At 49.2% G+C, this 27305-nt stretch overlaps 1 protein-coding gene across 1 annotated transcript in view; it reads right to left on the bottom strand.

Moving 5' to 3' along the window:
- Positions 1-3538: 3538 nt before the first annotated feature.
- Positions 3539-27305, bottom strand: part of CFAP57 (cilia and flagella associated protein 57) — a 67104-nt gene continuing 43337 nt past the window's right edge. Inside the window, exons 16-22 of the mRNA XM_043461644.1 lie at positions 26738-26896; positions 23699-23842; positions 16992-17108; positions 15320-15454; positions 15094-15237; positions 8632-8761; positions 3539-3895 (exon numbers count right to left, since the gene is read on the bottom strand). Of these exons, the coding sequence (XP_043317579.1) occupies positions 3684-3895; positions 8632-8761; positions 15094-15237; positions 15320-15454; positions 16992-17108; positions 23699-23842; positions 26738-26896 (1041 nt within the window). The 3' untranslated portion in view covers positions 3539-3683. The remainder of the gene's footprint in view (positions 3896-8631; positions 8762-15093; positions 15238-15319; positions 15455-16991; positions 17109-23698; positions 23843-26737; positions 26897-27305) is intronic.

The following is a 27305-nucleotide window of genomic DNA, read 5'->3' on the forward strand; positions in this document are numbered from 1 at the left end:
GCTGTCACACCAGCACTGAGTGGATCCCCAGAATTTAACAATAGATTGTAGGCAGAAGAGCAGAAGCAGAGTCCATATGCTAATGCCTAGGCACTGGGGTGACCAGCAGAGGCGACTGCCAGGCCCGTTCCATCAGTGAGGGGTCAACTGGCTCAAGGGAGCCTGCGAAGGAGGCGGCGGCACCAGCCGGGTAGGCAGAGTGAAGGGAAGTCTCAGCAGCAGCAGACAGTCAGCAATGCCACCTAACCAACGCCAGCCAACAGTCTGGCACAGAAGCATGGGAGACAGAACATGGAGACGTTGGAAACAACATCTGCCAACAGACGGAAGGATAAAGAGGATGTGGTGTGTATAGACACACAACAGAATACTACTCAACCAGAAACAAGAACGAAATAATGCAGTCTGCAGCAACATGGATGGGACCAGAGGTTATCATACTAAGTGAAGTATTTCAGGCAGAGAAAGACAAGTCTCATGTGATACCATTTATAGGTGGAATCTAAAATATGACACGAATGAACTTATTTACAAAACAGAAGTAGGCTCACGGGCATAGAAAACGAACTTATGGCTACCAAAGGGGAAAGAGTTTGGGGGAGGAATAAATTAGGAATTTGAGACTGGCTGATACAAACTGTTATATATAAAACAGATAAACAATGAGGTCCTACTGTACAGCACAATATTCTGTAATAAACTATAATGGAAAAGAATAATAATAAGAATATGTATATATATAGCTTCCCAGGTGGTACTAGCGGTAAAGAACATACCTGCCAATGCAGGAGACTTAAGAGATGTGCGTTTGATCCCTGGGTCGGGAATATCCCCTGGAGGAGGGCATGGCAACCCATTCCAATTTTCTTGCCTGGAGAATCCTGTGGACAGAGGAGCCTGGCGGGCTGTGGTCCATGGGGTCGCAAAGTCCCCACGACTGAAGTGACTTGGCATGCACACACACATGTATAACTTAATCATTATGTTAAACAGTGGAAACTAACACAACACTTTAAATCGGCTATACGTCAATCAGAAAACAACATGGAGACATAAACAAGATTGTCCCTTTGGTCCCAGATTTGCCAGCAGGAAGCTGTGCAGCTGAGAAAGCGCCCTGATGACTTGGTGGCTGAGATGCCAGGCTCTGCCTGTGTGGGGGATGCTCCCTCGGCCTGGGATTTCCCCACCCAGTCCTTCCCCATTGGACCACAGTCAGCCACGGGCTTAGGTGAGTTTAGCATCAGAGTCGTCTGCTCCTTTGACTTCTGTGTTAGATGCTGTGGGCCTCAAACTCTGTAACCTCCACCACTTGGCCCAGTGTTCTGTTTGGGTACCTCTCCAATCCTGGGTTAAGAGCACGGGATGTGGATGCCACTGGGCAAACCAGGCTGCAATCCTGACCCCGTGCCAGCTACTTTACCTCTCCTTGGTTTCTTCATCAGTAACATAAGACCCATCTTGTAGGTGAAATGTGACATCTTCATCCTGACCCATTTTTTTTTCTAAGCCATTTTTAAGGTGAAAAAATTGTCACCTGAACGTTGCTGTACCCTAGTCAGTGAATTTCCTTCTGGCCCTCAGAAGAGCCCCAGTTACCCCTGCAGGGTCCTTCTCCCTCCTGCTTTGCCTGGATAACTCCCTTTAGTGCTCAGGTCAAAAGAACTCTCTTCTCTGAATGTCCATGGTCATCATATTGGTCCCAGCAGCTGTCCTCTTGTGTTTGGTGGGTCATGGAGTCCTCCTAATGGTCCCTGCCACCATAGTTGGGTCCCTCAGCCAATGCTTTGCTCTGGAGAGGACTTTGAAGACAGACAGCCCCTGCCCCATGAAAGGGAGAGCCTGGGAAAGGAAGCATCACACTTTTCATAGGGATATGTCATAGGGAGGGCTAGGGGCCCTTCCCTAGTGGCTCAGATGATCAAGAGTCTATCTGCAATGCAGGAGACTGGGTCAGGAGGATCCCCTGGAGAAGGGAATGGCAACGCACTCCAGTATTCTTGCCTGGAGAATTCCATGGACAGAGCAGCCTGGCAGGCTATAGTCCAAGGGGTCGCAAAGAGGACACATTGGAAGAGGACACTGCTGAGCAACTAACACTGTTTTCACTTTCACTAGGAGGGAAGACGATGAAGTGGGGGAAGAAGGGGTCAGGGAAGGTCTTTCTAAGGTGGTGCATTTCAGCTATGATCTGATAGATGAGGAGAGGTTCACTGAGTGAGGGGTGGAGGTGAGACTATGTCAGGCAGAGCAAACAGTATGTGGAAAGACCCAGGGGCAAGAAAGAATTTGGCAAGGAACTGAAAGGAGGCCTACTTGGCAAGAGCTTGGGACGCAGCGGGGAGTGAATCTCAGTGGCTCAGTGGTGGCCTCTGGACGGTTCCCTACCTGTCACGTGCCTTCATGATCCCACACCATCTGGCCCTGCTGACCTCCCCAACCTCATGCTGAGTCAGTTTCTTCTGCAGAGGGTAAAGCTAGTTTGGGATGGAGAAGTCCGAGTTCCCAGAAGAGTCCATCTACTCGGCATGATAATGTTCTGGGCCTGGTCTCCCTGTGGGCAGGGGACGTTGGGTGAACCCTGGTCTGGAGGGAATAAGCTGGCCCCTGCAAAAGGGCGTGGGCTGGGGGTGGGGGTGGGGAATTGCTCAGGAGAGAGAGAGATCCATGTAGACTCTGCTCTGCATCTCTTTTTGTTGTTCTCAGCCTTCGGGAGAGCCTCGGCAAGCTTGACAGCTCTGTCTCAGCTCTTACTTAGAAAACTAACTCAAGAGCAGTGCCCAGAGTTGGGGTAAAGCAGATTGGGAAAGATGGGGAGACGCCTTGGAAATGCCAGGTTTAAGACAACCAGTGGGGCCAGCAGAGGCTGGGGGCTTAATATTTGTTATTTGGGTATTAGAAGGGTGTCTGACCTCTGCAGGTGGGAGAAGACAGGACATCTGGGTTCTTAGTGCATAAAAACCCACCTTTCAAAAAAAAAAAAAACCCCACCTTTCCTGGTGCGTGTGGCTGGGCCAGCCAGTACAGGGGTCGTGGGGAAAAGGCACCCCCCAGAAATGGAGGAGTGGGGCAGGGCCTGCAGACTGAGGATGACAAGTGCAGAGAGGCATGGAGGGTAACAGAAGGAAGGGCAGAGCTCTGAGCATAGTCCTACCACCGGGGTCCACAGGTGATGGAAGACATTGGGGAACGCTACCAACTGTGCCGTGTTCTTGATGGTACCCTCACTTTCACAGAGAAGTGAAAATCCTCAGAAAACCTCCCTAGGTTTCATAAGTGAGAAGAAAACGTAGGAAGGTTTGTCTGAGGCTGACACAGCTGGCAGAGGAAAAAGGTCAGAAGTGACAGTCAGTCCTGCCCTTGAGGCCCGGTGCGGGCAGGGGCATGGGATCTCTGCAGGGGCGGGCAGCCGGGTGTCCAGACAGGGGTTGCCAGCGGTGGCTTTGGGTGAGCAGAAGCCACCTGGGCCTCAGGGTTCCTCTTTCCCTTCCCCTCTCCCCGGCTCCGTGGCTAAGCGGAGAGTTGGATGTGGTTGCGGGCCAACACCTTTATTCTGCCTGTGTCCCATGTTCCCCCGCGCCTGGGGGAGAGGCTTGTGTGGTCTGGGTTGCAGCCCAGAGACAGTCCAGGACAGGAGCATGGTGCACCTTCCGGAGAGGCTGGAGATGTCTCATCAGAGGGTGTCACTTGGTCTGGGCCTTTGAATCCGCTTCTACGCTGAGGGATGGCAGCTGCACCCCAGCCAGGGGGTGGAAGCCGGGGACCTGCTCTTGCTCTTGGATCTGGTCTCTCAGGCGCTGGATCTCCAGGCGCTGCATCTCGATGATTCTCCCAGTTTCCTCCTGCACATTCAACCTCATGGTGGGAGGGACACTGGGCAGGTCCTCGCTGGACACTGCAGGGGACAGGGCAGGGTTAGGCTTGGGAGATCTGTTCCCGGACTGCTGCAAAGGTTTTTGAAAGCGGCTTATCCTTCCTTCCCCCACCAGCCCCTACCCCCACCCCTGTACACGTTCATGGAGCACCTACTATGGGGTAGACACTCCATCCCAGATGCTAGGAATAAAGAGAGGCGCTGTTTCGCCGTCTAGCAGTGGAGAAGTGAAAAGACACGCTTTGGAGTGAGAAGGCAAATGCAGAACCTGACCTCAGCCCGGCCTGTCTTCTGATCCCCCTAGTCTGTCTGCCCCCGAGGCCCCTCCATGCGCGCTGTTCATCCCCCACACCCCCACACCCCCACAGAGAGAGGGTGCCGCTCTCCCTGTTGATGCAGCTTGGCCTCCAGGCTGCCTGTCCTCACGTAAACCTGCTCCTGGAGACGCTTCCGGCTGTGGTCACTCACGCATGTTCCCTGAGGATGTCCCCTGAGACTCTCAGCCCTCCTCCTGGGCAATGCTGGTGCCCACGGCTCATTCCACTGCCTGGCCTCATAAGATCCAACTCTCTGCATTGACGTGCTTGGCCTGCCCACCAGCTCTGCACCTTCCCTTCCCTCGTCACGTCCAGGGTGTTTCACTCCAGTGCTCCATTCACCTCTTCTTTGGCTGAATTGAGACTTCATCTTCTTGGACAACTCCATGTTTTACCCACCAAATGGGCTCCTCTTAGATTCACTCCCTTTTCTGTCCAGTTAGACCCATGGTGAATTTCTTCTATCATCATGACAGCAACTTTGGTATTCTAGATGCCCTGTTGCTCTGCCCCCAGGCACCCTGCCTAGCCCAAACCCGAGATAACCCGACCATCCAGGGTTTCCAATTTCACATCTGGCCTGCTGCACACTACCAGAAAAAGTAACACGTGAGAGTCGAATTCTTGGTTTCCAAAAGACGGACTTTATGTACATCAGCAAACTCTCATACCCCACAGTGGCACTTAGGAACTTCAATCCCTACTCCAACTCCTTTCTCCCACTTAGAAACAAAATTGTGATAAAGTCTATACAACATCACATTTACTCTCTTAACCATTTTTAAGTGTACTTTTTAGTAGTGTTAAGTAAATCCACACTGTTGTGCAATCAGTCTCCAAAATTCTTTTCATCTTGAAAAACTCAAACCTCATACCCATTATACAGCTCCGCGGCTTCCTTGCCTGCAACCTCAGCAGCCACCATTCTGCTTTCTGTCTTTATGAGTCTGATGACCCTAGGTGCCTCAGATCAGTGGAATCATACGGTATTTGTTCTTTAGTGTCTGGCTTAGCATAATGTCCTCAGGTTCATCTACGTTACATGTCAGAATTTCCTTCCCTTTTAAGGCTGAATGATAGTTCATTGCATTCTATACCACAGTTTAGGGCTTCCCTGGTGGCTCAGCAGTAAAAAAATCTGCCTGCCGTGTAGGAGCCGCAGGAGACTTGGGTTTGATCCCTGGGTTGGAAAGATCCCCTGGAGGAGGGCATGGCAACCCACTCAAGTATTTTTGCCTGGAGAGTCCCATGGACAGAGGAGCCTGGTGGGCTATAGTCCAAAGGGTTGCAGTGAGTCGGACACGACTGAAGTGACTTAGCATGCATGCACATTTTATTTATCCACTCATTGTTGATGGAAATTTGGGCTGCTTCCACCTTTTGGAAGTGAATAACACCGCTGTGAACATGAGCATACAAATATCTCTTTGAGACCCTGCTTTTACTTCTTTTGGGTATAAACCCAGAAGTGCAATTTCTGGTTCATATGGTAGTTCTATTTTTAATTTTCTGAGGAAAACACCTTATTATTTTCCATGGTGGCTGTACTGCTTTATGTTCAGATGAACAGGACACCAGTGTTTCAGTTTCTCTAGACCGTTGTCAACACTTAGTCTTTTCCGGGGTTGTTGTTTGTTTGTTTGTTTGTTTGTTTTTGTTCTTTTTGGTTTGGTTTGGCCTGGTTGATAGTAACCATCCAAATGCGTGTGAGGCAGCGTCTCACTGTGGCTTTGATTTCATTTCCCTAATTGTTAGTAATACTGAGCATTTTTCATGTGCTTGTTGGCCATCTGTGTTTCTTCTTTGGGAAAAAATTGTTTAAGTCCTTTGCCCATTCTTCAGTCAGGTAGTTTTTCTTTCTTTTTTTTTTTTTTTGAGTTGTAGGAGTTCTTTATATATTCTGGACATATATTATTAGACTTATGATTTGTAAATATCTTCTCTCATGCCATAGGTTGCCTATTCACTCTGTTGATTGTGTCCTCTGATGCCCAGAAGTTTTAAATTTTGACAGTCTCGTTTATTATATTTTTTTCTTTTGTTGCCTGTGCTTTTGGCATCATATCCAAGAAACTGTCAAATCCACCCTCTCCTCTGCCCTTAATGAATGACTTTGCCACCTTCTACACTGAGAAACTATGTCTCCAGCTCCCGTACCACAGTCAAGTTTCTCTCTCAGTGGGAGAGGGGTCTCTTTCCTATCCACTGCAGACCCCTTCCCTGGAGGAAAAAGTAGAAAAGAACAGATGATGATGGCCAAAGAAGAGAGAGATAGCCAACCAAAGAGGAAGTGGTCAGCAATGGCCAGTGGGCAGCCTTGCCTTGGACCTCTAGTTGGTCTGATGAGGCCAGCATTCAGCATTCAACCTTTCTAGGGGAAGTCTGGCTCCTCTTTCTGCCTTTGCTCCTTCTGTCTTGTCTTTTGCTGTGGTTTCTAGGTTCTTGATCTTTCTAGGCTCTTGATTTCTTCTAGACTCTTGACCTTTTATCCTCCCTGTGTTACTCAGTGTTCCTGGTAACCATTTCCTCAGTCAAGCCCTGGAGCCCTGGGGAGAGTAGCAACTCTGGGAAGGTATAGCACACCAAGGCCTCTCAGCCTATCCACCTTCTTGGGCCGGCATCACTTGCCTTTGCCTAGTTTAAAACTGTTAATAAATGAACTGGTTAATTTTAAACAACTTGGGAATGTGTATTTGGGGCTAACTTGTTTTGGTGGCACCACGTTCCAAATCAGAAGCCAGCCTTCTTCATTTCAAGGCAGACAACTGGTAATACCTGTCTTCAACTATCAGAGATGAAATCTCCCTTGAGTAAAGCTCTATGAAACAAGTGACATGATGTTTGGTTTGCTTCAGAATAACCTACTGTGGATAAGGGAGGAAATAACTGGGTTGGGGGAGGGGCTGGAGATACCAAGGAAGCAAGAGTGATAGGAGGTGACACTTGTTCGAGTTGGTGGAATGGACCTGTGGAAATTCATTAGACTTTTCTCTTAATTTCTGTCTGTGTCTGACAGTTTCCATTGTATTGGGCTAGACAAAGTTTTGTTAAGAGTTTTCTGAAGTGCTTATAGAAAAAATCCCAAAAAACTTTTTGGCCAACCAGTAGCAGTAAGAAGAACCTGGCTATATTGTACAGTGTCCTGAGGAGGTCTCAAGCGGTTATTTGCTACACTGCTTGGGCATATTTGAAATATTTTTTTAAAAGAAGTTTTGCAATTATTCACAGACGCATCTACGCGTCACTTCTAACTGAAGATGGGTTTACCTCTAAGAAGTCAGGTTCTCGGCCGTGTTAACACATGTGGTACTCTCATGTCAGTTCTTTAGAGCTGATACTGTTCTGGTACTACTCACAGAGTTGAGTCTCTCAACTTCTCTTCAATTCCAACAAAAATGGCATGTGAGACAAGTCTATATATATGATCATACATATGGGCTTCCCTGGTGCCTCAGGGGTAGAGAATCTGCCTGCAATCCAAGAGCGGTGGGAGATGTAGGTTCAATCCCTGGGTAGGGAAGATCCCCCAGAAGAGGGCATGGCAACCCACTCCAGTATTTTTGCCTGGAGAATCCCATGGACAGAGGAGCCCGGCAGGCTACACAGTCCATAGGCTCACAAAGAGTCAGATACAACTGAAGTGACTTAGCATGCACACACAATTTTATATATATTATAAGGCTTATGTATTATATATAAGGCTTATGTATTATATATAATACATAAGGCTCCATGTATTAAGTTTCTCATAGAATTTAGTACCAGAGTAAGGTTTGCTTCTCCAGAAAAAAGGTCCTTTCTCCATACGAGAGCTATATAAACTATTATATTTTTTCCCTTTTTGTCTTAGCTATCAGAAATTCAGAGGAACTTTATAACGGCAATAACTAACTTGTTTAACATTTCTAGGGTCATTCTTCCCACTCTCCCTTTAAATAGTTTCTGGTCCTTCTTTTTGCCTTTATTTTCTTTGTACAGATCCACAATCCTTTACCCACAATTGTAAAATGCTAAAAACTTTAAAAATGGAAAGCATTTCAGATTCATGAACTTTAGTGTGAATATTCATATGTTTCACTACAGAAAGACTAATATGTTTGATTTCAGGGCACTGCCCCAGACTCCTCTAGGGATGTTATGTAATGTATAGTATATATAGTACGTTCTTCCTAAGATCTGAACGATCCTGAATTCTGAAACCTTAGCTAACCCCAAGGATTTTGGATTTGTGAGTGTTTGAATGCGGTAGGGTCCTCACAAAGCCTTTGGGGAATGGGCGTGTGGCATGCAGAGGTGCCCAGGAGGCCGTGGGGTGGGTGTGACCTGATGCAGGAGGAAGCTTGGGAGAGGCAGCTTTGGAAGCCAAGAGGAGACCTGTTCGTGGCTGCCTCTGGCCCCTGGATCCCAGTGCCTATCTTTCTTGGCCACTGGTGACATTACCTGTCTCTGAAACCTCTGGTTGAATTTTCTTTGTCAGTTTCAGAGCTGCTTCAAGGTCATAGACTTGGGAGCGAGTGAACTTCAGTTCTCTGCGGAGCTCATTAATCTCCTTGATCAGGGAGACATTTTCCTATAGAAAAGGAGGAGGAGAGAGTGAGTGTAGATGGACAAGTGACCAGCGGGCACAGGGCCTCCCCTGACCTGGGGCTGAGGGTGTGGGGAAGGTCAGCCTTGGTCCTGGATCCAGATTACATCTCTGGTTCCTCTGGTGGCATGAGTCTTTATTCTGGCTCGTGGACTGGTCTCTTGAGGTATCAGCTGACTCACCTTCAGGTGGACTCTGACAATGTAAGATACAGACAGTATGCACCATTCCCATCCATCCAGGCTCTTCCCATCAATAGCGACAACAAGGCTTTTCATGGACTTAATGCACTGAAGTTTCCTAGTGACCCTACGCATAGATTCTGTTACAATCACAGAATGCCAAGAAAACCGAGGCAGAGAGGGGTGATATAACTTACCCACATTATACAGATCTGACCCAGCTCGGCCCCGGAGCTCAGAGCTCTTCAGCGCTGCACTACACGTTGCTTTTTTCCATTCATTACTTGAAGAGCTTAGGGTTTAGTGAGGGGTCTGGGCACACTTCAGTGAGGTGGCCACCTTACTGGGATGGAGGTGTAGGACACAGCAAAGGCACTTAGCCCTGCCTGAATGACCAGGATGGATTCCTAGGAACTGAACGGACACAGCAAATACTGGCCAAATCTACCTAAGATGGACCAGTTCCGGAAACACGCTGTGCTTCAGCTTGGGACTCCGTCTTCAGAGGGGCCAGTGGGGAGTCTGAGCCCAGAGGACAGGGTGATCCTGAGCGCTGCTCCCAGCCAGTGGGATAAGCCTTCTCTGTTATGAGGATGTGAACTGCAGACACCCTGGCAGGCCCTCCCTCCAGTGCCTCTTCATCTAAGCAGGTCAGATCTGCCTTCAGAGTTATAGTATATCACTTAATTTCACTATTCCTCATTTAAAAAAAAAATGTTCTCCCTCTTGGATGAAATGCCCAATTATTGCCACTCCTTTGTTCTCTCAGGCTCAGCTTTGTGCCTATTTTTTGATAAAGTCAGCAGGTTTTCTCCTCATTTTTAACCCCTTTAAACAGCCCAAATCTTGGAGATGCACAGCCCACATTTTCTTCCCAGATGATCGGTTTCCTCCCTGCTGACTTTATATCATGACATAATGAATTAAATATGTATTCATTGGATTCTAAGACCTTGGACTCTGCCTGACCCATAAGAGGTTCTTAATAAATATTTGTGGAAGGGATGAGCAAATGAATAACTAATGCAAGATGCCAAGTTGAATAAGATGAATGTTCCTAATGAGGAAATTACAAATCAGGGGGTAAAGTCAGGGGAGACCAGATAGAAAGGAGTCTTCGGAGAGCCCCAGGGAGCCCCTGGAGACGCCAGCCCGCTCAGGGGCTCTCTCCACACCTCCTCTTAATTGATGTCACTTAGTTTCACTTCCTCTGCCTCATTCAATAAAGGAATAGTTATCAGAATAAAGATCAGAGACTAAAAGTGCCATTTCCCCAGTTCTCTTCAGAAACATTTTAAGGTACTTCTTCCCAGGCAATCTCTATTCATCTTGTCACTCAACCCTGTCGACTTTGTGTCTGAACTGAATTTCGTGTTCATTCATCACCAGCTCTCAGCATCTCTCCTCTGCCACTGTGGTGGCCCCACGTGGAGCCCCTGCCATTCCCTCCACCCTGACAACCGTGTCGCCAGACTGGGATCTCTGGCTGCAACCTTTTGATTTACGCATTTCTGACCCTACTGCCAGCCCTGGACACCTCTATGAGACTGGCCTCCTAGATGGGTCTCTAGAACATGGCTCAGTCCTCACTAGAGCATCACTGAGGCCCAGGACTCAGCATAACCCGATTCCTCCACTCTGTTCATTCATTCATAAAAATGGGAAGCCTATTAGGTGCTTATTATGCCAGATGTGGGGGGTCCAGCGTGGATCCAATGTAGAGAGATGCCCTGAAAGAGTGAGTAGGGGGTCACCAGTGTAAGGAAGCCTCCCTGTGGAGGCAGGGGGCAGGGAAGAGTGTTTCAGGCCCAGAGCTAAGAGGGAGCAAGCACTGAGCCACGAGGGAAGCCCAAGAATACTGGAGTGGGTAGCATATCCCTTTTCCAGTGGATCTTCCCGACCCAGGAATGGAACTGGGGTCTCCTGCATTGCAGGGGGATTCTTTGCCAACTGAGCTATCAGGGAAGCCCTTGATGATGATAACAATAAGATAATAACATCACAGCTGACTAGATTCCTGCACCGTATCAGATATTTGCATACACAACATCATTGATCTATACAACCACCTTACGAGGAAGTTGTAATGAGATTCAGTTTCAGAAGAAGAATCCAAGGCTGTGCATGGAGGGCAGAGCTGGGATTCAGATCTGGTTGTGTCTGCCCACAGGCACCTCCCAGGCTCTGCTCTCTCACCACTGATGTACATCACCTCCATCCACACCTCACATAGGATGATGGCCAAGGAAGTTTGGAGAAGTACAAGTGGGGCTGCCTTAGTACAAAGTAGTACCAGAGGGCTTTCTGGGGTGGCCCGTGTTCTGGGGAGTCCAGAGGTCACACTGAGGTCAACTGTATATGCCTTGAGTAGTTTTGTGAAATTAAAATGTGAATTTAACAGATTTGCTGAGACTTCTGTTCTGGATCCCTCCTTGGTCAGGATGGTCTACAAGAACTCCTCTAATCCTTCAGAGCTACCCCCCGCCCCACGCCCAACAGCTCCTCTGGCAGGGAAAAATCTGACCTTGATCCGCTGAGCACCAGGACTTGGGGTATGTGAAAGAGACACGCTCAGGGATGCCAAGGTCTGTTTAGATAGAAAGCCTTCTGAACAAAGAGGCTATGCCAAGCTGTCCAGGACTGCCTTCGGTTGAGGACAATGCCAGAAAGCTCCAGATGGGAATGACATTGAACTTCAGACTCCCAGGAAGAAGGGCATGGAGAGGAAATGCCTAGAGCACCCCCTACTGGCCTACTTTGGGTTGACATCTTTAAGAATACAGCAGTGTCTGGCTAGTGTGCAAAAAGCAGGCAACGATTTATTCCAGAAACTTGGGAGCCCTGCATCCAGTGGTGTCCTTCCCGAGCCCACAGCTGGTGGGGTCGCCACTTGCCTAAATGTACAAGTGAACCATTTCTCTGTTTCTCTTTCAGCCTTCCTCTCACATCCAACCTGACACTTCTACTCATCATCTCTACTCCGAAATGTCTTCTGACATCACAACCTTCCCTCCCAAGGCCTGGCATCTCTCTTTAACATGAGAGTCATCTTCTAAAGGGTTTTCTTGCCACCTGCCTTTCCCCACTGGTCTTTCCCTTCTGCCCACAGAGGTAACATTTCCAGAACAGATAACACCCCTACCTACTTAAGAAAACTTGGGTGGCACCAGCTTATAAGATAAACTGCATGCTTCTTGGTGTGACACAAAAAGCCCCTTCAACGTGACCCTAAGCTACCTACCATTCCAGCAGGCCCTTTCTCCTTGCCCCCATGCTCTGCTATAAAGTTAGGTCAGAGGATTCCTGGGTCTCCAAACACCCCAAAGGTCTCAATCTTCTCTGACTGTTCTCAGGTTGTATCCTTGGCCTAGAAGGTTCTTCTTCAATTGCTCCTTTACCCCCTCTACTCACCGTTCAAGGCCTAGCTCAAATGCCACGCCCCCTAGCTGAAGCCCACCTCTCCAGTGAGTTGGCCGGACTACATGCCTGGTGTGGAGCAGTAATTACTTGTGTCTGGCTCCACTTCCCTAGGTGAGCCCCATGAGAGTAGGCAAGTCTTCACATTCATCTGGGAATCCTCCATGGTCAGCCTGTAGCTTGGCATGTGAGAAGCCCGCAAAATATGTGTCCTGAATGAATAAAGTATGTGTCCTAGATATTTGTATTCTATTGCAAATCCTATTTTCATATCTGCAAGCATGCATGAGAATGAGTGACAAGTGCTCCTGTCTGAACATACAAATGAAACACTGACTTCATTTTCTGTGTCTTCTAACAAGTTTCTCTCAGATGCCATGTCTGCCCCAGCCTTCCTCGGCCCTTTGAGACTTAAGTGTCAGGGCCTTGGTTCCTGTAGACGCAGTTCCTTACAAACACGTATCAAGGCAGTGGGTGCCCCAGGCCACCAGCTGGGAGGCCTGGAATTGGCTGCATCATGCTGTCTCCTATGCCCCCAGCTCACGGGTACCCCCAGTCCATGCTGTGATGGACTTCTAGGCTCTCCTATTGGATTTTGCCTTGGTTTTTGAGTAAGTCTTTTGCTCAGGAGAAGGGAAGGAAAACTGCATTTTTAGAACCCCTATTCTGCACAGGGCCAGTGCCTGATGCTTTACATTAGTTAGCTCATTCAATCCTCGCAGTCACTGGCTGAGGTTGGCATCTTCTCCTCTTTGTACAGATAGGAAGGTGGCTCCTGGAGAATTTGAAAAGTCATCTCCCCTCCCCCGAACCTGCCAGCAACAGTGGCTAGCAGGAGGATAAACCGGTTCTGAACTGAGACAAGGCTATGCTTTGTCGACCCAACACCTTGCCTGGCCCTTAAGATCAAAGAAGGAAACAATTTTTATCATCTAGAATAGAGGTTTTGAAAGTTTTTTTTACGTCTTTCAAACAAAATCTTACACAGAGCCCACTGAAGTAAGCAAGGCGTCTTTCTGGTTGAGGGGATGGTGGGGCCCCAGAGCCCTGTGTCCTGATCCCCCCTTGCCCCCTGCGGTTGTCTGCGGCACTTCTATGCATCTGCAGGGCTCTGCAGCACACAGGTTTACAATGCTGCTGCAGCAAACACTCTCCGGGGAGCTCCTTGTTGACGGCTTCTTCTGCCTGCCATGAGGGTTCTCTGCTTGGGTTCCCTCTGCTCCTGCTCCCCCGACTCTCACCCTGGCTCAGCAGGAGTGGGCAGGCAGTCCCTGGGGGACGGGGGAGCCAAAGGGGGACCTTCTGCCAGCCCCGGGCAGCCTCCTGCTGACGCTCGAACTCTTGTCTATCCTGTGGTCTCCGCTCTCTTTCCTTTTCCTTCTTCTCCTAGGATTGACACTTGCTTTGGGGGCCCGGTTGGCAGAGAGTGAGGAACCCAGCCCCTGGAGGACCCCTTAGGTCTGTGCTCTGGTGGTGAGTCACAGATGAGAGGTCAGCAGTGTCACTGGCTGACCACCTCTCCTGCAGTCCCCCTGGTTCCCCTGCCCTGCATGCTGCATGCAGCACCCATGGGGGCTCTCCAGGCTTGGGAACACTCAAGACCCCTAGCAATGGCTCTGTGTATCAGCTGCTGCGAAGAGTCCCATCCATTGGATCCACTGCCATCTCTGGGCCTCTGGCTGCTTTCAGGACTCAGGAGCTGGGCCGTGGGCTGCTTTTAAGCAGGGGCTGGTTGGAAAGTGGCATGAGGCCCACCACGCCTGGGTCTGGCCTAGACTGCACTGTGCTCTTCCCAGCTGTGTTCGGAACTAATTTGTTTCAGTCCAACTGTAGCTCATCCCCATTCCGGTATTTAAATTATAGCATTAAAGAAATACAAACGGTAAAAGATATGTGCCTTATAAATGTAATTCTGATGTTTTCTCTTTCTATTAATTCACATTAACTGCCTCAGATGATACTGATACCCAGATAGAAACTGGCGGCAGAATCCTGCCTGGCAGTCCTGAAAGTGCACTTGAATGGAAGCAGTAGTAATGGGGTTAGGCTCTCCGAATAGCCTGAGGAAGGGTCCTGGGAGGCCTCATTAAATCAGGCGGAGGACAACCCATAGGCTGGGTGTGTTTGGCTTCAGACCCAAGAGAACAGTAGGGACCCGATGCATCAGAAAAGCCAGAGGAGGTGGGAGGAGACAGGCATGCTCCCAGGAGAGGACTTGGCCAGCAGGGACCATATGGTACGGGTAGCAGACTAAAAAGCAGCAGAACAGAGTAAGGTGAAACAAGAGTGGGAAACAGAAAAGAGGAGATGGAGGGAGTGACTTGGAGAGCTAAAGCCATGTGGACGCAGGTCCAGAGGAAACCAGGGTCAAGGAGAGGAGTGAGGCAGGGTGCAGGAGGTGCTTTGCATGAAGATGAGGGGGTGGAAAAAAAAAACAGGTGCATGGTGAAGTGAAATGGGGCAGAAATGAATGGGCCTTGGAAGGGCAGGAGTGGGCATGGAAATGCTGAGAAAACCTCCTTGGGTGGGGTTCTGAGCCATGGTCACTGCCGGGATGAGCTCTGGGAGGTCAGAGGAGATGAGTCAAAGCAGGAACTTTGGAGAAAGCTGGTGGCTCCCTTGGACATTGGGGGAGCCCCGAGGACAGTGGTCTCGGAGGGGCCCTGGGCAGACCTTCTCGTCTCTGATGGCTTGGTCTCCGAGGGCACGTGTGGGTACCTGCATGATGCGGACGTAATCTGTGCGGTGCAGCTCGCCCTCCTTGACCACCTTCTTCTTGAGAGTGGCCAGGTTCCTCTCCAGGTGTTCCCGCTGACGGGCATACTCCTGCTGCAGGTCTGAGTTCAGCCCCGCGATCTCCACCTGAGAGGGCAGAAGGGGTTAGCCACGGGGGAGGAGAGAGCCCAGAGGACAGGGGAAGGCGGGACTGGGAGGCAGAGCTCACCATATCTGCCCGCTGCACGTACTTCTCAAAGAGAGCGCGGACCTTCTCCTTCAGCTGCCGCGGCTCCTGGATGTAGGCCACGCAGTTGTGGAGGTCCGTCTTGAACCGTTTGACCAGCGCCTCCAAGTCCCGCTCCTGCGAGCAGAGGCATTTATTTCTGGCCCTGCAGGGACTCTCCAGGGACAGAGGCTGCAGCCTTGTGGCTGCTTAAAGGGACAAGAAACACCTCATCTGGGACTCATCACTGACCGCCAGGGGCCACATGGGGTCCAGAGACCAGGAGGGGCACACAGGCCCGCGGGGGAGGCACTGAACTCCCATGCCCCTGGCCTGAAAGGTTTCGCATCCTTAAGAGGCTGCACACATGGATTTCTTTATTGGCTCTGGATTTCTTCCAGGACCACAGGCCTTAAAAGACTAAAGGAGGTACCACTGGTCACCTACTCCTTTCAGAGCCAGGATGGAGAGCATTGATTCCCTTGTGTGGATCCCAGGCTGGAGCTTTCTTGCCCCCTAGTTAGCTCATCCAGTGCTTCTCCTTCCTGAGGGTTGCTACGAATGAGTGGGTAGGGAAGATAATGACAAAATTGGGCAGAATGGTTCATCTGCAAATTTGGGCTCTTCCACCATGTTGTCTCAGATACCCATCTTCCCCTACCCTTGACCTAGAGAGCCTCTTCTCTCTCTTTGCCCCTACAGCCCATTTAATCATGCTCCATAACTTTCTACCTTGCATGGTTAATTATTATGCACACATCATAAACCACCTGTCAACCTTTTCCGTTTGGAAAGGGCAGGATCTGTGTCAGTTCACGTTGATAGCTCTGCAGCTTCTAGTATTATATAGTCCAGAGTCAAGCCTTGATGTGGGAGATGGAAAAGTTCAATCTGATTCTACCAACACTATGAGGTGCTCTGTGCAAGGGGGTGAAAGTGAAGTGAAAGTGAAGTTGCTCAGTTGTGTCCGACTCTTTGTGACCCCATGGACTGTAGCCTACCAGGTTCCACCGTCCATGGGATTTTCCAGGCAAGAACACTGGAGTGGGTTGCCATTTTCTTCTCCAGATCTTCCGGACCCAGGGACTGAACCTGGGTCTCCTGCATTGTAGGCAGACGCTTTACCGTCTGAGCCACCAGGGGGTGGGGGTGCAGCCAAGTCCTGGCCCAGGACCAGAAGACTGGGTTTCCAGCGCTGACTGGCCTCTATGTGCTAAATAGCTATGGGTGCTGCGTGAAGTTTCTAATCTCATAATCTCTCTGACCTTGCTTTCCTTGTTTATTACATACAGAGACCAGAACAGGCTATCTCTGAGGTCCTTTGAGCTCAGCACTGTTTTGGTGGTCAAGCCTTTAACCACCTGCTACAGAGGACCTCTCTGAGCATGCCCCTCCCCAGGCCACACAAGCTGGTGTTGTAAGCATCCTCATAACACTGTCTTCCGCCTCCTTGACTGCTCTACCCAAAGTCATCTTATAGTCTCAGATGGATTCAGTCATGTAAATTTACACGAGCCTCAAGTAGGGCAGGGATGTGAGCAAGTAAAGAATGCGAGTTAAAATAGGAATGTAACTTAGCGATGGGCTGGCTCTGTCTCTTGGAAGCCAGCTGCCCATTGCAGACAGGTGCCAGTTCTTGCATCCAAGAGCTGCCAGACTCTGAAAATTCTCACACCTTCTGTCTCTCTCTGCGCATCTCCTGATCAGTGGCTCTTAATTTCTGCCACAGTTCTATGATGTTCAGCTCCAGTTGTGTGTTCTGCTTATGGAAACGCTCCAGTTCGGCTTCCATCTATAGACAGCAGCGGGGAAAGAGTCAGGAATAAGAAAGTAAGCCATAGAAGACATACAGATAGGCAATGAGCATGGGAAAAGATGTTCAACATCACTAGTTGTTAGGGAAATGCAAATCAAAACCACAATGAGATATCACCTCATGCCTGTTAGAATGCCTATTATCAAAAAGGCAAGAAACTATAAGGATTAACAAAGATGTGGAGAAAAGGAAATTCTTGTGCACTATTCATTGGAATGTAAATTGGTGCAGCCGCTATGAAAACAGTATGGAGATCCCACAAAAAATTAAGAATAGAAGTATTAACAGAGGGCCCAGCTATCCTACTTCTGGGTGCTCATCCAAAAAATACCAAAACAGTAATTAGAAAAGATATGTACCCCTATGTTTACTGTAGCATTATTTATAATAGCCAAGATATGGAAGCAATCTAAGTGTCCATTAACAGATGAATGGATAAAGAAGATATATATATATATATATATATATATGTTATATATATATACACACACACACATACATACATATATATACATACACACAATGGAATACTATTCAGCCATAAAAAGAATGAAAATTTGAGATTTGCAATGACATGGATGGACCTTTCGGGTATTATGCTAAGTGAAACAAGTCTGGCAGAGGAAGACAAATACTGTATGATTTCATTCATCTTTGAAATATAAAAGACATGGATGCAACTTAAATGTCTATTGACAGACGAATGGATAAAGAAGATGTGGTACATATATATAACGGAATATGAGCCATAAAAAAGAATGAAATAATGTCATTTGCAGCAATATGGATAGACATAGAGATTATCATGTTAAGTGAAGTAAGTCAAACACAAATACCGTATGATATTATTTATATGTGGAATCTAAAAAAAAAATGATACAAATGAACTTACTTATAAAACAGAAATAGACTCACAGACATTAAAAAACTTATGGTTACCAGAGGGGATATTAAGGGTGGGGGGGGGATAAACTAGGAGGTTGGGCTTAACACATAAACACCACTATATATAAAATAGGTAAACAAGTGTGTATTGTATAGCACAGGCAATTATACTCAGTATCTTATACTGTGCGGAGCTCAGTCATGTCCAATTCTTTGTGACGCCATGGACTGTAGCCCACCAGGCTTCACTGCCCATGGGATTTTCCGGGCAAGAATACTGAAGTGGGTAGACTATCCCTTCTCCAGAGGATCTTCCCAACCCAGGGATCGAACCCAGGTCTTCCACATGGCAGGCAGATTCTTTACCGTCTGAGCCACCAGGGAAGCCCAAGAATACTGCAGTGGGTAGCCTATCCCTTCTCCAGGGGATCTTCCTGACCTAGGAGTTGAACCAGGGTTTCCTGCATTGCAGGTGGATTTTTTTTTACCAGCTGAACTACCAGGGAAACCCATATATGTGTGTGTGTGTATACATATATATATATCTCACTGAATGACTTAAATATACACTTGAATAGAACATTGTAAATTAACTATACTTCAATTGAAAAAAAGCAAAAACCAAAGTAAATGGACAAACCATGCACACGATACAGAAAACCGAGTGGTGGCTCCCAGAGGGGGAAGGGCAGAGCGGGCAACATGGATCAAGCGGAGCAACTCTCTGCTGATGGATGGGAACCAACTATACACGCTGTCGTGCATACGGAAGTAGAAATAGAGTGTTGTAACATGAAACTTAACATGACATTACAAACCAATGGTGCCTCCACGAAGAAAGTATGAGCATGAAAATTAAATCTGAGAACTGAAGTCTTCCAGTGGGAGTATTTCCCCTGCTACCAGGGCACCTCCCTTCTAGTTCCCCCTTTGGAACAAACCTTTCCTTTTACTCCTGGCCATCCTCGAAGCTCCCGACCCCCTTGGCTGTTATGGTAGCCCAGATCATGTATTTCTATAGCCAGGCTATGAACTTTCCCTCCTTAGTTTCTCTGTTACTTCAACCTTCTTTTCTTGAATTCCTTATAAACGGATGACTCCTGACTACTGGAACCTGGAGCCTGAGGCAAGGTTCTGCAGACAAGCCCCTTCCTTGCTGCTCTGTGAAGCTTCGTGAGTGAATCTTGACTCTTTGGGGCCACACGTCAGCAGGGCCGACTCTAAAGCAGAAAGTTTTGATGGGACCAGCATGTAGGCGTCCCAAGTCTAAGCCATCAAACAGGAAAGAGGAGGCTGAGAAGGGAATTTTGCCTGATCATTCTGTTGAAAAGTTCTTGAAAAGTACAACTCAGAGTGTCTTATTTTCAAAAGAAAAAGAAGCTATCTGTGTGCTCCTGAAAGACTATTTGCTGTTGTGTTGCTATTAACCAAAGACCTGTGAGTGACAATCAGACCTTCTAATTAGGAGGAGGCCAGCTGTAGGTGAGCGCGTCACGGATTTAATTCCTTCCAAAAGCAAAGGAGTACAGTCTGACTGACAGGCCAAATCTGGTGGACACTAGCATTCCTGTTATTAGAGAGGTTTGCTGACTACTTTTTTGAGGGGGGAGGTTGGGGGAGTTTACTGGGTTTTTTCATGACTGGATGGAATAGCCCCTTTACTCTAACCCAGGCCCTCTGGTCAGATTACAAGGCTCCCCAGTCATGTTCTGAAGTACCAGCAAGCCCTAAGTAGCCACATCGTGGACAGGGAGGGGCAGCGTTTAGGAGAATGTCAGCCTAATTACTGGAAGCATTTTGTATGGACAGAGGAGCCCTTTGACCCAATGCCTGGCATAAAGGTGGCACTCGGTAAACATTCATGTGAATGAATGAATGCATCGCAGATGTAGAAGGGCAAGGGGGAGCGAAAGCGAGGGAAAGGAGGGGGGCCTGAAACAATCTGCCTCTGGAAGAAGAATGATAAGATAAACATGCAATGTTTGCAGAGCTCTGTGGAGCCGCCTGGTAGAGGACACACAGCAAGTGTGGTTATTTGCACAGCTAACCAAAGAATGTATCTGTTAGAGAGGACTGGCCGGCTGTCAAAGGCATGGGGGATACAGACTTGAGTGAGAGGCAGTTTCTGTCTTCAAGAAGCCCTGGGTCTAGAGGGATTAGCGGGAAGTCAATGAGAAGTTCAGGTGGAGCAGGATAAACATCTTCTGCAGTCAGGATAGAAAGAGCCCTGTGTGTGCACAGTGGAGGGGTGGGGGTGGCCCGCAGGGAAGGGATGCTCAGTCGGGTTTTGTAAGAGGAATAGGGTTTAGAGGGAAAGTCGGGAAGGAGAATGTCAGGCGGGAGAACGGCCGTGCACAGAAGGGACCAGAAACGTAGGAGTCTGGTGCATCTCTGCAGGCTGCAAGTGGTTCAGCCACCCTTGGACCTTGGAGGGGGTGCATGTGAGGAAGGGGGAGAGGGGGCTGGACAGGTCAGCTGAGCTGGGTCATCCAGGACTCTAGGGCTGAGGCTCAAATGGTGAGAAGCGCAGACTCTATCCTGGCCAGAAGTTTAAACTGGTCAGAAGCGTGGCCTTTATCCTGAGAGTTCAGGGAGCCGCTGACAGCTCTCTCCCAAGGTGTGGCCTGACCTGATGTGCACCTTAGAAGGCTTGATGGAGACAGCAAGGCTGGAACCAGACAGCCAGTCAGGAGGCTGCCACTGTGGCCCAGGCGAGAGGCTGCTGCCCCAGACTGAGGAAATGGCCGCCGCCCCAGACTGAGGAAATGGCCGCCACAGGAGTGAAAGGGGACACTTCCTTGGTGGGGCCAGTGGTTAAGAAGCTGCCCTGCCATGCAAGGGACAGGAGTTCAATCCCTAGTAAAGGAACTAAGATCCCACATGCCTCAGGGCAACTAAGCCCATATGCCACAACTGCTGAGCCTACACCCTGCAACTGAGACCCGACATAGCTAAATAAATAATACTTTTTAAAAAGAGAGAGAGAAAGGGGTTTCTCCACGGTCTATCTGAGTGCCTGTAGCTGGCTGTGCCTCTTTCTCTACAATCTTAAAGTCAGCAACGGCAGATTAGGTTAGAAAGGAAGTGATATGAGCAAAGCCTCAAACCACGCTGAGAAAAAAAAAAATCTAGTTCACAGAAAAATTGTGCAATATGTTAAATTTGAGTCACTGGCTGGACAGCCAGGAGACTAGGTGGTATAGGGGAACAAGGGTCCTTTTCCTGCTGGGGAAATTCCATCTACTTGTCATGTGTTACTCATCCAGTTCAGAGATTCTCAATGGGGTGGGGCGCTAGGGAGAGGCATCGTGCTTCCTCAGGGGACATGTGGCAAAACATCTAGAGACATTTTTGGTGTCACATCTAGGGGAGGGCGAGGGGCAGGTTGCTACTGGCATCTAGCTGCTAAATATCCTACAAGGCACAGGATAGCCCTTCTCCCCCGCAACAAAGACTTATCCACCCCAGAGTGTAAATAGTGCCGAGGAGAAGAAACCCCGCACTAGATGAAGAAAGAAAAACGTATGAAGGAAAATAAGGTTCTGGAAACTCCTGCCCTAGGAAGGAGATAGTCATGACTCATCAAAGAGAAGCTGGAAAAGCATCTGGGGTAGAGTGGGGGGGGCGGGTAGTATTCTCCTTCCACGCAGAGAGGTCTCAGCTCTACAAAGGCGCCGAAGACTTGCAGCTTCCTTCTTGCAGGGAAAGGAACTCCCAGGGAGGGCTGCAGCAAGTGGACCAAAGGTGTCTGACCCCCAGATGGAAGCCCCTGGGTCATGGGCCCCTGGGGAAGGAACTGGGCTCAGATAGCAGCCCTGGCTGAGGCTGGCACCTGTGGTGGGGCTGGAGGGGTCCTGTTTGACTCATTCCCAAAGTGAGGGGGGCATATTCCCTGCTGAGGATCAAAGTCACGGTTGGTCCAGGTACTGAAGGGAAAGTGAATAATCTTTCAGGTGTGTGGCAGTGGAAGACAGCTGACCCAACCTGAAATGCACCTAATAAATGTCAGATGCCCCAACCTGAAATGCATTTAACAAATGTCAGATGCAGTGGGGCGAGAAGGGAGGCAGTGATGGTCTAGGGCCTGCGGCACATCGGCACATCGACCTTCCAGGCAGGCGGGGCCCCTGCTCTTCCTTATCTGCTCAGGCTGCCATTCTTGGGCCCTGAGGTCATCCAAGAATGGCAGGAGGCCACCAGGAAGCTGCTCTGTGGCCAGCTGGGAACACTCTTCCTTATCCCAGAGGCCAGGGAGAAAGTCATCGTCACAAGGACAAGTCCTCTCTGGATGCATCAGCCCTGAACCGAGCGCACCATCTGGCCTCTTTTCTGGGCCTCCTGGAGAAAAGGCTTTGCTTTTCTCCACCATAGCTATTGTGGAGCCAGTTCTAATGCAGCTATCAGTACATCCTATACCCTTTACGCTTAGCTTTGCTCAGCACAGTTAGAGAAGATGGAGGGGGAGCAGGAGGCTGTTTTGGAGAGGATGGTCAGGGAAGGCCTCCTTGAAGAGGTGACACAGGAGCTGAGATGTGAAAAACTCAAAGCAGCCAGTGAGGTGATCGTCATTCTGAGAGCCTTCCGGGCAGGGGGAATAGATTTGCAAAGGTCCCAGGATGGGAAAAGCGTGGCTTGTCCTCGGAACTGTCAGAAAGCCTGCAGGCTAGAGCTGGAGAAGGAGCCTGGAGATATGGCTGGAGGGACAGGTAGAGGTGGGATCATGCAGGGCCTCAGGGGCCTCGGTAGAGTTTGAATTTTATTCTAGGTGGGATGGGATACCACTGGGAGTTTGCTGTGGTGTCGATGTAGGGAACAGACTGGAGGCTGGGGTCAAGTCCAGAAGAGAGAGGAGGGAGGTGTGGACTGGAGTGGTGGGTAGCAGCAGAGGGCAAGGAGGGTTGGATCTGAAACATCATTTGGAGATCAATCAGACAGGCATCAGTGATTTGGATACGGGGGTTACCAAGGGAAGGCCTTAGAAGGCATCCAGAGTTCTACCTGAAGCACCTTGGTGTGGATCAACCATGGACCCCAGTCAGCTGCTCTCTGCCCAGCATGGGCAGGCTTCCAGGTAAACACCGCCACACGGAAAGGCAGGGGGGCCCACGGGGAACACTTGTACCCCACTGGACTCTCAGGAGCCCTCTCTTTTGTCTGCCTTCATCCTGTTTGCTTCCCAGAACACACACTTCATTTTGCCATTCTCTTGCTCAAGAGCCTCTGAGGATTTCCTACTCCTTATCAGATGAAGTCCAAACACGGCCGCCTCACGTAGGGCTCCCGCCAACATGTTTAGTCTGAGAAAAAAATGTTGAATCCAGAGGGATGTACTTTCTGGAGGACAAGCTGGTGGCTGAGTAGACATCGCCCCCTGGTGGCTGAAGCCTCAATGGCTGCAGTTTCCCTTCGAGGGCCCAGAACACCGGCACAGCGGGGAGGCGGGCGAGGAACAAGGTTAAATCCCACCCAAGGGCCCGGGGGAAGCCAGAGCTCAAAGCATTTTGCTTCTGCACCACTGGACCCCTCCTTAGGCCTTCACTTTCACTTTGTGCAGAGTGGAGGCTGGTGTGGACCTTGGGAGCAGAGAGAGGCTGTGAGGAGAGCTTGCTTTCAGCCCCCCAACCCCCACCCCAGCCAGGAATGGTCGGGACAAAGGCCAGGGTGTCCAGATGGCCTCTCACCTCTTGAATCTGTTCCTTCATCACCTTGATCTCATTCTCTCGAGGTTCAATTTGCTTCTTCAGCTCCTTTATTTTGTAGTCGAGCACAAACTTGAATTTCTCTAGTTCCTGATTTTTCTTTTTCAGATCATAGATTCGCTTCTCCTGTGGGTGAGAGCAGGGAGGTGTGAGACAGCTATCCGGAGGCCCTGGTATGGAATCCCTTTAGGCACAGAACACAAATCCTGTGACCTCCTGAGGGGACACAAAGGGGGGCTCCCCCACCAGGGGCACCATTGACTCCCCAGCTTCTGTGCCAGACTTCAGTCATTCACTCACCCATCCAGACAGGGTGTGGCTGACTGCATGGAAGAAAGCTCACCTGGAGAGCACCTCTCATCCCAAACGTTCTTCTACAATATGACCTTACGCTTCTCCATCAGGAGGCAGGGTCTAATCCCTTCCCTTTGTGTCTGGCTGGATTTACGGTCTGCTTGTAACCCAAAGAATGCAGCTCAAGTGATGCAGTGTGGCTTCCCAGGCTATCTTGGAAAAGATCGAGCAGCTTCCACCTGGTTCTCTTGGAACACATGCTCTGGGGGAGGCCACCTGTTATGTCAAAAGTCCCACCGCTCTGAGACCTGTAGGCTGGATAGGATGTTTGGTGCTCTGTCAACAGTCCCAGCTAAGCCCAGCATTCCAGCCATGCTGGCCAAGGGACTGGATAGGGGGCTGAAGAAGCCACACTGGCTGTTGGTCTTTGAGCCCACTGCTGCTGGAGTCACCCATCTGAGGTCCCACTAGGACCCCAGACATCGAGGACAAGGACAAGCCATCCCATTGTACCCTGTCCAGATTCTAGACCCACAAAATCTGCAAGCATAATGAAACAGTTGTTTTTCACCACTAAGTCCTGGGGCAATGTGTTGCATGGCAATGACAACTGGAGAGCAGATTTACATGTTATTTACTGAACAGAGATCTTTTGCCAAGGTTACAAATTCCAAATAGAAATATGCCACAGTCCCTACCCTTAAGAGGAAACATACTAGCTGGGAAAGCAGATGCGCCAACAAGTGTAAACCTACACTGTGACAGGTGTTGTAGAAGAGGTTGGCACACAGAAGGCATGGTGTGTATTGAGGGTGCTGAGAAGAACTCGCATGAGTTAGGGTGGTGGTAGACGGGGGCAGTGAGAAATAGGACTGGAGGGGAAGGGGGAGGAAGGCAAGGGTCTAAATAGTTGAGAATTTATCCAGGAGGCCAGGAGCTGGTTAGCTATAGCCCTCAGGTCAAATCTGACCTTCTGCCTATTTTCATAAAGTTTTATTGGAACATAGCCAAGCCCATTCATTGATGTCTTGTCTATGACTGATTTTATGCTACTGGAGCGGAACTGAGCAACTGTGGCAGAGACCACACTGCCTGAAAAGGCAAAAATATTTACTACCTTGCCCTTCACAGAAAAAAAAGGTTGCTGACCCTTGCCACACGCAGTTGAGAGCTGCAAAAGAATTTAAAGTGGGAGACTGAAATGATTACAGAGTGTGGAGGCAGGGACCTATTTGGGAAGTGGGATGGAAGGCTGTTAAATCCGTTAGGCTGGTGCAATTTCCTAAAGGTCTTACCCTCTTTCTTGTGAAAACCCCCCCTTTAAGGCGGGGGGCGGGTGGTGACAAAAAATCAGTAGATTGGGATTAATATATACATACTACTATACGTAAAATAGCTAACTAGTAAGGACCTACTTTGGAGAAGGCAATGGCACCCCACTCCAGTACTCTTGCCTGGAAAATTCCATGGAAGGAGGAGCCTGGTAGGCTGCAGTCCATGGGATTGCTAAGAGTCGGACACGACTGAGCGACTTCACTTTCATTTTTCACTTTCATGCATTGGAGAAGGAAATGGCAACCCACTCCAGTGTTCTTGCCTGGAGAATCCCAGGGACGGGGGAGCCTGGTGGGCTGCCGTCTATGGGGTCGCAGAGAGTCGGACACGACTGAAGTGACTTAGCAACAGCAGCAAGGACCTACTTATAGCACAGGGAACTGTACTCAATACTCTGTAATGACCTATAAGTGAAAAGAATCTAAAAAAGAGTGGATATGTGTACATGGATAACCAATCCACTTTGCTGCACTCGTGAAACTAACACAACGTTGTACATCAACTATACACCAATAAAAATTAATTAAAAAACACTTTAAGAATTTGCAGAGAGCTCTGGCTCCTACCTAAAAAAATGCCCAGATATAAATGCAAATGCTCACTTGCAGAAATGACATGCAGACACTGTCTCATGCTCTCCCCAGCGCCCCATTCACAGATGAGAAAACAAGGCTTGGATCAGTTGCCTGAGGCTGTCATATGGTCAGCGGCTGCCCGGGAACCTAGCTCACTAGGCTGAAACCCAGGTTCTCAACCACCCGGAAGTTGCATCCAACCAAGGCAACAACGGCAGAGGGGGTGAGAGGAGGGTGAGGAGCCTTGATTTGCTCAGGAGGAGATGAGATTTTGGATACAGAGGTGGTGTACCTCACAACATGTGATGTGTCTGTCTTATTGTTTTGTGAGAAAGCTATCCAGAAGAGTGATTTCACTTTCTGCGGTTACCCAGTGGTTACAGGGCTAGCCGCAGGGGAGTTCCTCTCTGATCAGGGGGACCACACGGGCGATGCAGTGGGTGAGCTGCCCCTAGTCCAAGGGATGGTCACCCTGGGATGCCTGGCACAGAAGCGAGCTGGGGTCTGGCAGTCAGCACTCAGGCTCTTACCACAAGTCTGTCACCTATAAACTGTTAGGACCCTGGGTGAGACACTTAACCCTGGGACCAGTTTCCTGAGCTATACAACTGGGTTGCTCACGGTCCCTGGCGTTTTGGGGGGAATTGAATGGGACGCATTTACAGCACTTAGCCCAGTGCCACCCACACGGTAGGCACTTCACTGATAGCTCATCCCCCACTGAGCTCAAAAGGCAGGGACTCTGTCTAGAGCTTTGTCCTCATGGCCTGGGTCCAGCCAGGCTGGAGTGGAGGGGGGACAGAGGATGTGCCTTTACCTTATCTTGAATCGTCTCGTCTCTTTCCTGGATCTCCCGCTTGAGGCCCATGATGTCCTTCTCCAGGGACTTGATGACCCCTTGCAGCTTCACCTGCTCCCCCTTCAGGAGCTCAATGTCATTGGTTCGCTCTTCAATCTCCTTCTGCAAGCTGCTGAACTAGGGGAACAAACGGCAACAGCAGAGAACACCAGAGCCTGTGAACTCACCTCCGTTCCACCCACTGCCTATAGATTTTAGGAGCTCCTCATCAGAATTTGGGACTGTCAGGAATTTCCCAGGCCAAATGGGCAATGTAGCCTTCTGTCCAAGAAGATCCAGTCCCATCCCCTTATGTGAGAAAGGACTGTCTGCCGTAAGAGCCTCTAGAGACCAGTTCCCCTGGTGGATCCAGAGTTTTCCATGACTGCACTGACCTTGAAAGGTTGGGATCCATGATCCATCAAGGTCACAGATGAGTGACCTAAGTGATGAGCCATCTTAGTCACGTCCAAGAAGGGAAGGCATGACTGCCCCTAGATTGACTAGTAGTGTGATTTCTAATAGGAAAGAATGTGAACTTGCTTTG

The sequence above is a fragment of the Cervus canadensis genome, chromosome 2, assembly GCF_019320065.1.
Source record: "Cervus canadensis isolate Bull #8, Minnesota chromosome 2, ASM1932006v1, whole genome shotgun sequence".
In the NCBI taxonomy this organism is placed as follows: Eukaryota; Metazoa; Chordata; class Mammalia; order Artiodactyla; family Cervidae; genus Cervus; species Cervus canadensis.